Raw genomic sequence first — 14680 nt, forward strand, 5'->3', positions numbered from 1 at the left:
GCCCAAGAAAACTAACAGGTTAATATTTGGTTATAAGTACGGCTCAAGGAAGATTTCTCTCTTAAACTTGGCTGAGCAGGCAATAACTTGAGCTTGTAGAATGTTTATTCCAAAGTATTGTAGTCAACACTTACAAAAATGTGTTTTAAAAAATCGAAAACCGTAGATTTTTACACTGTCATTTACTGATTTGCACTGATGGTCTAACTAATCATTATCTATTTAGAAAAAGTTTCGTGTGATGTAAAATAAATTCAAACTGAACTTCAATGATTTCTAAAACTGAACACTACAATGACAAAAATATAGTTAAAATAAGAAAAAATAAAAAGGAATAACAAAAACACAAGATTCAAACAGAGATGAAAATGTTTGAGGATGAACACTGTATCAAATTGTTTGTTGTATGTACTTGTCGTGTCCAGCAATAAGGTACTTAAAGCACGGAGGTTTCCCGGATTTCTCTTGTCTCAGATTGAATGTTCTCTGAAACGAGGAGGATATTTTAATGTCATTGCACGAAGGAAATAACCATGAATACTTCTAAGCACGGAGAATAGGGTAATATAATTATATACATTAATATACACATTAAATACATTTGATATAACTAATCGAAAACTACAAGGTTGATGAGGGGATAGTATTAGAATGTTGATCCCGGGTAATATTTGGTCAATGAGAATATGCAACTTGCGACAAACCCTTCGATAATAAACAGAACTGTTTTGAGACTACTGAAGACAATGCGTTCCACTTCACCTACTCATTGCATAACTTTGTTGATAAAGAAGCACTTTTATATGTACTGATGAAATATGAGGTTTTAAGTGAGGAAACAGGTCATGGCATTTGCTTAAATATTAAATAAAGTGACTTCTTACAGCGGTAACGAAGGCCAGTCTCCCTGAGGTGCCACAACCACTGAGTACTACCAATCCCGAGTCGGGAGCCTGAAAGAATGCAAGAGGAATCGGCTATAGGCGAGCAGGAGTATGATACATGCTGCATGATTTAACTCCGATTTGACCTCGATTTGCGTGGTGGGTGTAGTCGATGAAGTAAAACACCCCTCTGGAACACCAGGCCGTATTATCCTCGTACTTTTTCATTATTTTCCATACACATCTGTACTTTTGGTCGTGTTTTGTCCTCGCTATATCGATATTTAGTTAAAATCACGGTTTTGTTGTGATGTCAGTATTCTCTTATGTTAATGTATGTATAGGGTTTTTATGTTTTATATATAATGTATCACGTTTGTTTACTTTGGATTATGCATATAGTCGATTGGGTGAGTACAGAGAGTTATATCATGTACACCCATCAAACTGGCATGGCACAACTTGAAATGTATGCCACTACTCCCTTCCCCTACACAAATAAATAAATAAAACATGAGAGAAAACATACCGATCCCAAGTGGTGGATCAACATGACCTCGTTTGTCCAACAAGAGGGTGCAAATGGGAAACTCGATTCAAGGTAAGTTAGTGAGGATCAAAAGACAATTATTTTCTAACCTCCCCAATAGATATCGACAATGTACCATTTGTCTGTAAAACGACAGCCTATTAAGACTTTTTAAGGTGCAACTTTTAAAATATTTTTATTTTATAAAACATAGATTTTGTACTTAACTTTTCAGTAATCATTTTAAAGAATGCAACAGTGCAATACTATTTTGTATATACTTATGTTTTTTTTGCAGGGCCATTTTGTAAACTAGACATTGTCTAAATATGTAACCCTGGATACATAAAAGATATTATCATTATTATTATTATTATGGTTATTGTCGGACACTGAAATTATTTAAACAATTGAGTATTATCTGAGCTCACCTGTAATATCGACGTCACTTCCTGTGATATAAGGTCAATCGTTCTCAGAGTCGTAGGGTGGTACAGACCCTATCCGGATGTAATGAAAATCCAAATTAGAAAAAAATGTTTAAAAGCGGATTCCGGGTAAAGATGAGCTTGCTATTAAATGGCATATACCAACAGATACACTTTCAATGTTACAAAATTCGTGACTTTAATAATGTTTGTTTTTTTTAAATAAATATATCATTTCATTTACTTCGAATGTCATGCGTAGACATCCGATTATCTTAACTTACAAAAAACATTTCCGTATAATCTCAAATTATTAAATAAAATAATTTGCAATAACACTCCATTCAGAAATTTACAATAAGATGAATGGTAATTTAAAAATAATTACCTGGTAATCTTGCCAGCCTTGAAATATTTCAGAGTCACACTTCTGGAGAAGATCCATTATTTCTGCAACAAAATAAAATACAAATTGTGATATTCTTCATCTGTTATGCATGCCCATTCGTTTAACTCCCATACAGTAACATGTTTAATTTGCCTGGGGTTTTATATAGCAATACAGAAAATAATTTACGCATCCAGATGTAAAATGGTCCTATTGATGGAACTTGTTTGCAACTCATATTTTGATTGGATGCATAGGAATCGTCATCTTATATAAAATATTTAATATAATATTATGACTCAGTCATGTAAAGACCCCAACCAATGCCAAAGATTACGCCCGTCTCTAAACTAAAGCACGACATGACGTTCATATTTCCTTAACAAGCATAGTAAGCTGACGCTTTCGAAGCGACCAAAATATTCAAATATTTTAGCGACCAAGCGTCAGTATGACGGAGATCAAAGGGCGCGTCATGAAAAAATGACCAAGTTGTACATGTGTCACGTGTACTAATTTTTATACATACATGTATGTATGTCATCTTAATGCGACTACGTACGTGTATTGATGTTAGAATGCATTTATTTACGTATTTATTTGTTAACCGGTTTTACGTCCCCTATTACCGTCTTGTGGTCTTTCAGCTTGGAGTTAAAGGAGAGAGTGGGGTGGAATGAGGGGTAAGAATGGATATCGTACTGCATTTATAGAGACAAGTAATAGGGGCTGGGTTCCATCTCTCATTTGATCGGTTATGTTCAACCCAAATTCCAAGCTCTAATCGTTATTCTGGAACACTATCTTCGGGCTGGTAAAGTAAATATGATAGAAGTTATATGACACAACCAATGTGATATTCAAGACTACACTGTCACCTTCATGAGACTAATGACCAATGTGAGCGTACTAGCACTGTCGTATGTAGTGTCCGAGATGGTAAAAGATTCGATCTACTCTGAAGGATGTTTAGTCTTTATCATTTATTTTTACCATCTCGTCACACTATTTTCGAATTTGGTGACAATAGGATCATGATAAAGACAAAAACATCCTTCAGAGTAGATCGAATCTTTTACCATCTCGGACGCTACATAATACAGTGCTAGTACGCTTGTACATTGGTCATTAGTCTGATGAAGGTGACAGTGTAGTCATCGAAACGTCACACTTTTAAATATCATATTGGTTGTGTCATGCAACTTCTATCATATAAGCTGTAGTCATTATTGTATATATAGACACTCAAAACCACTTCCAAGTTTGAATTGAGAATAAATACCTTCCGGCGTCGCGACATCTATGTTATGGGTGATAGGATTGGCTGCTTCAGTTATTGGCGTGGCCATACTGGATTACAGAGAAAAGCAACTGCTGAAACTGAACAAAAACATCCAACATAAAACGTGACCTTGAAGAAAGTTAGTGCAAGCTAATCATAAGGCTAATGCCATTCTCATCCATCACATACATGTATGTATGTATGTTGTAATTGACCAAATTCATTAGCGCATGTGTCAATTAATGAAACGGAACACCCTATCATATCAGTTAATTAGTGGAAATAATTGACTGATTTTGTTAATTACAACTCATTTTTATCTGCAATTAACTTTCACGACATGTTCATGTCGCCACACCGTACCATTTTTTTTATAAAGTGTTTCTATTCTGTTGCTTTGGGGTTATTTTTGTGTTTTCTCTTTTATAGAGTAAATTAAAACAAAACACACACACACACACACACAAAAAAACAAAAAACAAAGAGACGTTTGTAGATAATACTTGCTGTAAAATACTAGCAGTTACAAAAATGCTTATCATACGTCACACATTGTACAGTCTTTCGATACAGTCTATAAGCACAACCATAACACCCTTCCCGTGGTGGCGCTCGAACTGAAGACCTCACGTCCACTTATGGACATCCTACCATAATAGACAAAATGAGAAGTCCCCTCTAGCCTGAGCTTGTGGAAAGATTACCTACATTCACCCCCTCCCCGACCAGATAAAGACTGTCAAGAGTTCGAATCCAATCAGTCCTGGCATATTTCAGTCTTACATCATTATAGCGTTATGACGTTGACCAACTCCATGTCTAGATTCAAATACAAAGGTAACCGAAACGTGAATTGTAGGGAACGAAGTCTTCGAACAAATATTTTTGGAAAACACCACTATACATCAACATAAGTAAGCCTCGACTTATCTCGATGTCAACCAGTGATTCAGTGATAACTGAATATTGTATGTGACATTTTTTCCCTTATAAGTGGCTACCGAGAACTAGGTAATACATAATGTACAATATATGTACTGTACAGTGAATATATGTGTATGGCAGTCGGTTAGAAGCTGGTACGCCCCAGCGTCTGTCTCGAGCTCGAAGGACCTGGGGCCCAATCCCTCTCCATTTACATATCAGATCAGATATGTGAATTACTTCATTTTTTCTCGATGAGATTAGAGAGGCCTACTGCTAGTAGTATAATTCATCTCAACATTTTGTTCTTATCTCTCTTAAACGTGTCTATATGTGTAACGTTGTAATGCATAAACAACACACACATATCAAATTACAATGAGTCGTCTGGCCACATACACAACGATAATGTTCTGTTATATTACAGATACGTTATTTAATTTGATTTTGAGTATTATAAAACGATAAACGAAACGAAAACTTTGAGACATTTAACTAAAATCTGAAAAGGGTTTACAAGTTAAATTTCAAAGTAGAATTCGTATATCAGACATTGACTGACACGGTAAGTAAATATGACTTACTGTGATCTAAATAACTCGGTCATGTACTTATATGGGTCCACACCAATACAATTCTGTCCTGTCTACTACTGTTGGTGAGTGTTTGTAAAATGTGTGACTTACCCCAGACTGTCCGCTTCCTGTATGTCAGGAGACACGTGAGGAGGCACACAGTGGTGGTACTATGCCATTCACGATAACGGGGAGTATAGGTAGATAACGACAGTTAATACTGGGAATATGCCAAGTCAAGTTGTCACTTACTCATGGATTATGTTGATCAAGTGTTTACACATATCATTTAAGATACCATAAGATATCTGACTGATATATAAAATATTTTGAAAGAGTTTGTATCAGATATTTTTTTCTGGTGAACTTTATTATGATACATGCAAAAAGTTTATACATGTACATATGTCGAAGGCCTGGTAAAACCCTTGGATTTCGAAGTTGTGAATAGTGATCAGTTTTATGGTAAATGTAGCCCTTTGACAGCATCCGACCACGCGCACGCATATCTCCAGTAAATCTAATGCAATCGTCACCGTGTGACTTTGTAAACAGTCTGTTATATTGAGGATGGGTAAATTATTTAGTCTTTGTCATATTGAGGGTGGGTTAACAGTCATTGTCATATTGAGGGTGGGTTAACAGTCATTGTCATATTGAGGGTGGGTTAACAGTCATTGTCATATTGAGGGTGGTTAACAGTCATTGTCATATTGAGGGTGGGTAAACAGTCGTTGTCATATTGAGGGTGGGTAAACAGTCATTGTCATATTGAGAGTGTGTAAACAGTCATTGTCATATTGAGAGTGGGTAAAAAGTCTTTGTCATATTGAGGGAGGGTAAATAGTCTTTGTCATATTGAGGGTGGGTAAACAGTCATTGTCATATTGAGGGTTTGTAAACAGTCATTGTCATATTGAGGGTAGGTAAACAGTCTTTGTCATATTGAGGGTGGGTAAACAGTCATTGTCATATTGAGGGTAGTTAAACAGTCATTGTCATATTGAGGGTAGGTAAACAGTCTTTGTCATATTGAGGGTGGGTAAACAGTCATCGTCATATTGAGGGTAGGTAAGCAGTCATTGTCATATTGAGGGTAGGTAAACAGTCTTTGTCATATTGAGGGTAGGTAAACAGTCTTTGTCATATTGAAGGTGGGTAAATAGTCATTGTCATATTGAGGGTAGGTAAATAGTCATTGTCATATTGAGGGTGGGTAAACAGTCATTGTCATTTTGAGGGTGGGTAAACAGTCATTGTCATATTGAGGGTGGGTAACAGTCATTGTCATATTGAGGATGGGTAAACAGTCTTTGTCATATTGAGGGTGGGTAAATAGTCATTGTCATATTGAGGGTAGGTAAATAGTCATTGTCATATTGAGGGTGGGTAAACAGTCATTGTCATTTTGAGGGTGGGTAAACAGTCATTGTCATATTGAGGGTGGGTAACAGTCATTGTCATATTGAGGATGGGTAAACAGTCTTTGTCATATTGAGGGTGGGTAAACAGTCATTGTCATATTGAGGCTGGGTAAACAGTCTTTGTCATATTGAGGGTGGGTAAACAGTCATTGTCATATTGAGGGTGGGTAACAGTCATTGTCATATTGAGGATGGGTAAACAGTCGTTGTCATATTGAGGGTGGGTAAATAGTCATTGTCATATTGAGGGTGGGTAAACAGTCATTGTCATTTTGAGGGTGGGTAAACAGTCATTGTCATATTGAGGGTGGGTAACAGTCATTGTCATATTGAGGATGGGTAAACAGTCGTTGTCATATTGAGGGTGGGTAAATAGTCATTGTTATATTGAGGGTGGGTAAATAGTCTTTGTCATATTGAGGGTGGGTAACAGTCATTGCCATATTGAGGGTAGGTAAATAGTCATTGTCATATTGAGGGTGGGTAAACAGTCATTGTCATTTTGAGGGTGGGTAAACAGTCATTGTCATATTGAGGGTGGGTAACAGTCATTGTCATATTGAGGATGGGTAAACAGTCTTTGTCATATTGAGGGTGGGTAAACAGTCATTGTCATATTGAGGCTGGGTAAACAGTCTTTGTCATATTGAGGGTGGGTAAACAGTCATTGTCATATTGAGGGTGGGTAAAGAATCATTGTCATATTGAGGGTGGGTAAACAGTCATTGTCATATTGATGGTGGGTAAACAGTCATTGTCGTATTGAGGGTGGGTAAAGAGTTATTGTCATATTGAGGGTGGGTAAATAGTGATTGTCATATTGAGGGTGGGTAAATAGTCATTGTCATATTGAGGGTAGGTTAATAGTCATTGTTATATTGAGAGTGGGTTAACAGTCATTGTCATATTGAGGGCGAGTAAAGAGTCATTGTCATATTGAGGGTGGGTAAACAGTCATTGTCATATTGAGGGTGGTTAACAGTCATTGTCATATTGAGGGCGGGTAAACAGTCTTGTCATATTGAGAGTGGGTAAACAGTCATTGTCATATTGAGGGTGGGTAAACAGTCATTGTCATATTGAGGGTGGGTAAACAGTCATCGTCATATTGAGGATGGGTTAACAGTTATTGTCATATTGAGGGTGGGTTAACAGTCGTTGTCATATTGAGGGTGGGTTAACAGTCATTGTCATATTGAGGGTAGGTAAACAGTCATTGTCATATTGAGGGTGGGTAAACAGTCATTGTCATATTGAGGGTAGGTAAACAGTCATTGTTATATTGAGAGTGGGTAAACAGTCATTGTCATATTGAGGGTGGGTAAACAGTCATTGTCATATTCAGGGTAGGTAAACAGTCATTGTCATATTGAGGGTGGTTAACAGTCTTTGTCATATTGAGGGTGGGTAAACAGTCATTGTCATATTGAGGGTGGGTAAACAGTCATTGTCATATTGAGGGCGAGTAAATAGTCATCGTCATATTGAGGGTGGGTAAATAGTCATTGTTATATTGAGAGTGGGTAAACAGTCATTGTCATATTGAGGGTGGGTAAACAGTCATTGTCATATTGAGGGTGGGTAAATAGTCATTGTTATATTGAGAGTGGGTTAACAGTCATTGTCATATTGAGGGCGAGTAAAGAGTCATTGTCATATTGAGGGTGGGTAAATAGTCATTGTTATATTGAGAGTGGGTTAACAGTCATTGTCATATTGAGGGCGAGTAAAGAGTCATTGTCATATTGAGGGTGGGTAAATAGTCATTGTTATATTGAGAGTGGGTTAACAGTCATTGTCATATTGAGGGCGAGTAAAGAGTCATTGTCATATTGAGGGTGGGTAAATAGTCATTGTTATATTGAGAGTTGGTGAACAGTCATTGTCATATTGAGGGCGAGTAAAGAGTCATTGTCATATTGAGGGTGGGTAAATAGTCATTGTTATATTGAGAGTGGGTTAACAGTCATTGTCATATTGAGGGCGAGTAAGAGTCATTGTCGTATTGATGGTGGGTAAAGAGTCATTGTCATATTGAGGTTGGGTAAAGAATCATTGTCATATTGAGGGTGGGTAAACAGTCATTGTCATATTGATGGTGGGTAAAGAGTCATTGTCGTATTGAGGGTGGGTAAATAGTCATTGTCATATTGAGGGTGAGTAAATAGTCATTGTCATATTGAGGGTAGGTTAATAGTCATTGTCATATTGAGGGCGGATAAACAGTCATTGTCATATTGAGGGTAGGTAAATAGTCATCGTCATATTGAGGGTGGGTAAATAGTCATTGTTATATTGAGAGTGGGTTAACAGTCATTGTCATATTGAGGGCGAGTAAAGAGTCATTGTCATATTGAGGGTGGGTAAACAGTCATTGTCATATTGAGGGTGGTTAACAGTCATTGTCATATTGAGGGCGGGTAAACAGTCATTGTCATATTGAGGGTGGGTAAACAGTCATTGTCATATTGAGGGTGGGTAAACAGTCATTGTCATATTGAGGGTGGTTAACAGTCTTTGTCATATTGAGGGTGGGTAAACAGTCATTGTCTTATACAGGGTGGGTAAACAGTCATTGTCATATTGAGGGTGGGTAAACAGTCATTGTCATATTGAGGGTGGTTAACAGTCTTTGTCATATTGAGGGTGGGTAAACAGTCATTGTCATATTGAGGGTGGGTAAACAGTCATTGTCATATTGAGGGCGAGTAAATAGTCATCGTCATATTGAGGGTGGGTTAACAGTCGTTGTCATATTGAGGGTGGGTTAACAGTCATTGTCATATTGAGGGTAGGTAAACAGTCATTGTCATATTGAGGGTGGGTAAACAGTCATTGTCATATTGAGAGTGGGTAAACAGTCATTGTCATATTGAGGGTGGGTAAACAGTCATTGTCATATTGAGGCTGGGTAAACAGTCATCGTCATATTGAGGATGGGTTAACAGTTATTGTCATATTGAGGGTGGGTTAACAGTCGTTGTCATATTGAGGGTGGGTTAACAGTCATTGTCATATTGAAGGTAGGTAAACAGTCATTGTCATATTGAGGGTGGGTTAACAGTCTTTGTCATATTGAGAGTGGGTAAACAGTCATTGTCATATTGAGGGTGGGTAAACAGTCATTGTCATATTGAGGGTGGTTAACAGTCTTTGTCATATTGAGGGTGGGTAAACAGTCATTGTCATATTGAGGGTGGGTAAACAGTCATTGTCATATTGAGGGTGGGTAAACAGTCATTGTCATATTGAGGGTGGTTAACAGTCATTGTCATATTGAGGGTGGGTAAACAGTCATTGTCATATTGAGGGTGGGTAAACAGTCATTGTCATATTGAGGGCGAGTAAATAGTCATCGTCATATTGAGGGTGGGTAAATAGTCATTGTTATATTGAGAGTGGGTTAACAGTCATTGTCATATTGAGGGCGAGTAAAGAGTCATTGTCATATTGAGGGTGGGTAAATAGTCATTGTTATATTGAGAGTGGGTTAACAGTCATTGTCATATTGAGGGCGAGTAAAGAGTCATTGTCATATTGAGGGTGGGTAAATAGTCATTGTTATATTGAGAGTGGGTTAACAGTCATTGTCATATTGAGGGCGAGTAAAGAGTCATTGTCGTATTGAGAATGGGTAAGCAGTCATTGTCATATTGAGGGTGGATTAACAGTCATTGTCATATTGAGGGTGGATTAACAGTCATTGTCATATTGAGGGCGGATAAACAGTCATTGTCATATTGAGGGCGAGTAAAGAGTCATTGTCATATTGAGGGTGGGTAAACAGTCATTGTCATATTGAGGATGGGTAAACAGTCATTGTCATATTGAGGGTGGGTTAACAGTCATTGTCATATTGAGGGTGGGTAAACAGTCATTGTCATATTTAGGCTAGGTAAATAGTCATTGTTATATTGAGAGTGGGTTAACAGTCATTGTCATATTGAGGGCGAGTAAAGAGTCATTGTCATATTGAGGGTGGGTAAACAGTCATTGTCATATTGAGGGTGGATTAACAGTCTTTGTCATATTGAGGCTGGGTTAACAGTCATTGTCATATTGAGGATGGGTAAACAGTCATTGTCATATTGAGGCTGGGTTAACAGTCTTTGTCATATTGAGGGTGGATTAACAGTCTTTGTCATATTGAGGCTGGGTTAACAGTCATTGTCATATTGAGGATGGGTAAACAGTCATTGTCATATTGAGGCTGGGTAAACAGTCATTGTCATATTGAGGGTGGATTAACAGTCTTTGTCATATTGAGGCTGGGTTAACAGTCATTGTCATATTGAGGATGGGTTAACAGTCATTGTCATATTGAGGCTGGGTAAATAGTCATTGTCATATTGAGGGTGGGTTATATAACAGTCTTGAAGGTGAGTAAACAATCTTCGTCAAAATTGATGGCGTGAACGGAGGGATGCTTTTGAAGTTAAGGCAAGGTCACAGACGTTAAGGCTACCAAAATATCATATGTAGAAGCAAACTGTCCTAAAATCAAAAACGTAATCAACTGACCATATACTGAAAAAGGTAGTATAGATCCCCAGTAATCCAAAGCGGAAAATGAAAGAAAACAACAACATATATTTATATCAACTTCCCAATATCTAATATATTCCCTGTATCAAGTATATATTTCTCCTAACTATATGTCATATCATCTGGATGACTCGTGTTTTGTAATCGTTAACATTTCCTCGTTTGTCCATATGACCTGATAGGCTATTGCAATATTTGCTTGGGATATGCTGACATTATAATGTTTACACAGAATAGCTGATTTGTTGAGCGAAGTTTACGAAAGAAGGAAAATTAATGTCATCAATTACAAATATAAAACGGTGAAAACAAACATATTGAACATTATAAAGTATAAGAAATGGCGAGAACAGGCGATAACTACTTAAAAACCAAAAGAACAAACAACAGTGGTAGACAATAAATTGACATTGTACATATATGCATTGTCAGTCTACAACACAAAGGAGGTTTTTATTATCTCAGCGATTTAGATTTTAATACATTTTCCCCTAAGGAGTTAAACCCTATACTTTCCCAGGCGCAGACCTAGTCGTGACTAATAAGGGACTCGGTATATATCATAATCCGTAAATCTGTACATACGTGTACTCCTGATCCGGGGACTTAATCTGATAAGTGTGTGCCACACTTCCACACACGAGTTCGATTTCTTTATTAACTCTAAATCTTGTCTGTACAGGAACCTGATTACATACAAGATAAATAACGTATAAGTACGTACATATATAAATATATTGCCACACGTGTTAACTGCATGGTGCTTATTGACCAACGTGAACATCTAGAAGTGACACAACATGTATCTAATGGCCAATGATATTGTGTATATGTGAGTGATTCGTACACTAAAGGATAATAACAAACCATTGTGATTTATTTACATTTTTAATTACTCATAGTGGGCGTTCTGAGTGTTTAAGTGGATGTCAGTTCGTCATTCTCGTGAGAAACCGACCAACAAGTGGATAGGGACAAAAAAACTCTTGTTACTTTCTATCACCTATGGACGGAACAATCCCGGATGATAAGACTGACCATGTACGGTTCAAAACGAGAGTTCGTGAGTACGGAAAAACTGCAAAAGATTTGGTAAAGGGTCAAGAAAAACTCCTAGAGAAGCTGCAAGACATGAGGTTTGATCTGAGTAAGACGGAGCGCGAAATTACACGTGTGCTCAACCAAGTCAAAACATCACAATTTTGTATGCAATCTTTCCTGGAGAAACGGGGATCAAGGTCGGCGAGGGATTTAGACGACCAGAATGTATACACTTCCGAGTACCCATACATCTCCTCTCCGCGGTACAATTATGTATGCGAGGATCTGCAGTACCGGAACTTGCGTCACATAGCCCGGAAGTACGGCTCCAACAATCCATCGTTTGTGTATCAGTATAACACCGAAGACAAGGCATTTTCAAAAGCACATTACGGTACTAAAACATCAACTCCACGTTCACGGTCTGCTGCACACGTCTATGATGACGAGGACATGTCACCTCGACTGGACCAAACCCCGAGTATGTACGGTAGTACATGTACTTCAGAGTACAGTGAGGAGGAGGAGGAGTTTCTGGGACCACCAATACAACACACGAACGAAGGCAATAACGTCAGGTTTAGACACCTTTCGGGGCAGTCATCGGTAACTTCCGGAAGTGACGTATCAGACGCCAGTAGTCTCGTTACCGTATCGACAACATCAACATTACAAGATAGTTACCCTAGTAATTCGGACTCTGCAATTTAGGTGTGTAATTCAAATGGCTTTGCTATGGTGGTGGTTCTATTTCAATATATGATTGATTTAATGATTGAACACATGGAAAGCTACAGTATTGACATGCAGCATCGTGAATTGGGTTTCTGACAATCAGAAAAATAGAACGAGAAGTGTGATAATTAGACACTGGTTAGCCTTTAGTTGTGTGAGTAGTGTGTGTTTTTAAGAGTACCGTGTCGAGTTATTGTGTGTAGGTGAGAGTAACGACTATCTTAATTGCTCGACGCCGGAGTTAGTGAGAGTAACATCGATAGTGATTGGCCGATACAAGGGTTAGTAAGAGCAACGTCAATAGTGATTGGTCCATACAGCAGTTAGTGACAGTAACGTCAATAGTGATTGGTCGATACAAAAGTTAGTGAGAGTAACGTCAATAGTGATTGGTCGATACAAGAGTTAGTGAGAGTAACGTCAATAGTGATTGGTCGATACAAGAGTTAGTGAGAGTAACGACAATAGCGTTTAGTCGATAGGAATTAATGAGTACCGAGTATCGTGATTTTATTGTTTGTATGTGCTCTTTGACTAATTAGTCAAATGTTCAACAATCGGCGACGGTGTATCTAATCCGTGTACAAAACCATTATCAACAACATGTTTGTATTAAATTATCTTACGTTTTGTTATATTGGCGTTAAACGACGTGAAATAATATGACAGGTTAGCTAATCTGAACTAAATAAAAGTGATTTATGTCATCACCAACTGTGTAAAAATGTCAGCATTCTACATTTCACACAACAATATTTCAGTACAAAAGTATGAAAACGTAACCGCTCAATTCAGACTTATATTGGTAAACATAACAGATGACATTTATACAAGTATCCGCATCGATTGGTGCCAGTTCGTCATTAGAACGCGTGCTGTGCACATTAGATCACGGTTACATTGAAAAATGGGTCAAGGTAATTCATCCCGGTATGCCACTGTCCCAATATCATGACCCTGGGTTCTTAGCTTAAGAGAAGTGTTCTAAAGATGAACATTTTTAGCACGTTTGACCCACGTGACCTTGGAAGATAGGTAAAGAGGTAAAGGTCATTAATTTGAACAAACATGCTAGCCCTTCATTCTGGCATGCTACTGGTCCAATATCATGACCTTTTGTTATTTAGTTATCATGAAAGGTTGTTTAAAGATTTTAACACATTTGACTCCTGTGCTCATAAAGTATGTCAAGGTCATTTACTAAAACAATTTGGTAGTCCTTCACCTCAGCGTGCTACATACCCAATATCATATCTGGGCTTCTTGGTAATTGAGAAGAAATCGTGTAAAGATTTTAGCATATCTTATCTCCGCAATCTTGAATACAGGTCAAGGTCATTTTTCAATCTTCAAACAGATATTGAAACAAAGTATATAAAGATGGGTAGATGATTCATGGAACAAAACCCGGTCTAAGAACTTATTTTTCATTTTTATTTGAAAGTCACATGCATGGTTTACACTAAGTACAGTATAGCATGAGTGTATGAACCTTTATAAAAATCACCAAACATCACCATAATATATAGAGGGAAACTACTTCAACCATTAATTATGTTTGTGTTCAGTTAGTTCCGTAAATATTGTACGTGTACTCTTACACAAATAGTGCAGTATTCACAGACACAGATAGAATGGTAGTGCACTATGTGGACTAGTAGTATAGTACGTCTAGATTACAGGTAGACTGGTAGTACAGTTCGTTTATAGACTACAGGTAGACTGATAGTGCAGTACATCTATAGACTACAGGTAGACTGATAGTGCAGTACGTTTCGACTACAGGTAGACTGGTAGTGTAGTACGTTTAGATTACAGGTAGACTGATAGTGCAGTATGTTAATAGACTACAGGTAGACTGGTAGTACAGTTCGTTTAGACTACAGGTAGACTGGTAGTACAGTACATCTATAGACTACAGGTAG

At 37.6% G+C, this 14680-nt stretch overlaps 1 protein-coding gene across 3 annotated transcripts in view; it reads right to left on the reverse strand.

Annotated features, from left to right (window-relative positions):
* The window catches only part of LOC117325928 (glucokinase regulatory protein-like), a 41753-nt gene that overhangs the window by 10884 nt on the left and 16189 nt on the right, over positions 1 to 14680 (reverse strand). For 2 of the 3 annotated variants that reach the window (XM_033882444.1, XM_033882445.1), the window contains 5 exons: positions 3512 to 3609; positions 2230 to 2291; positions 1845 to 1913; positions 885 to 953; positions 413 to 486 (listed from right to left, as the gene is read on the reverse strand). In XM_033882444.1, the coding sequence (XP_033738335.1) occupies positions 413 to 486; positions 885 to 953; positions 1845 to 1913; positions 2230 to 2291; positions 3512 to 3578 (341 nt within the window). In that variant the 5' untranslated portion in view covers positions 3579 to 3609. Of the gene's footprint in view, positions 1 to 412; positions 487 to 884; positions 954 to 1844; positions 1914 to 2229; positions 2292 to 3511; positions 3610 to 5121; positions 5164 to 14680 lie in introns of those variants that run through there. The other variant, XM_033882446.1, reaches the window with a different exon arrangement.

Source organism: Pecten maximus, chromosome 4 (genome assembly GCF_902652985.1).
Source record: "Pecten maximus chromosome 4, xPecMax1.1, whole genome shotgun sequence".
In the NCBI taxonomy this organism is placed as follows: Eukaryota; Metazoa; Mollusca; class Bivalvia; order Pectinida; family Pectinidae; genus Pecten; species Pecten maximus.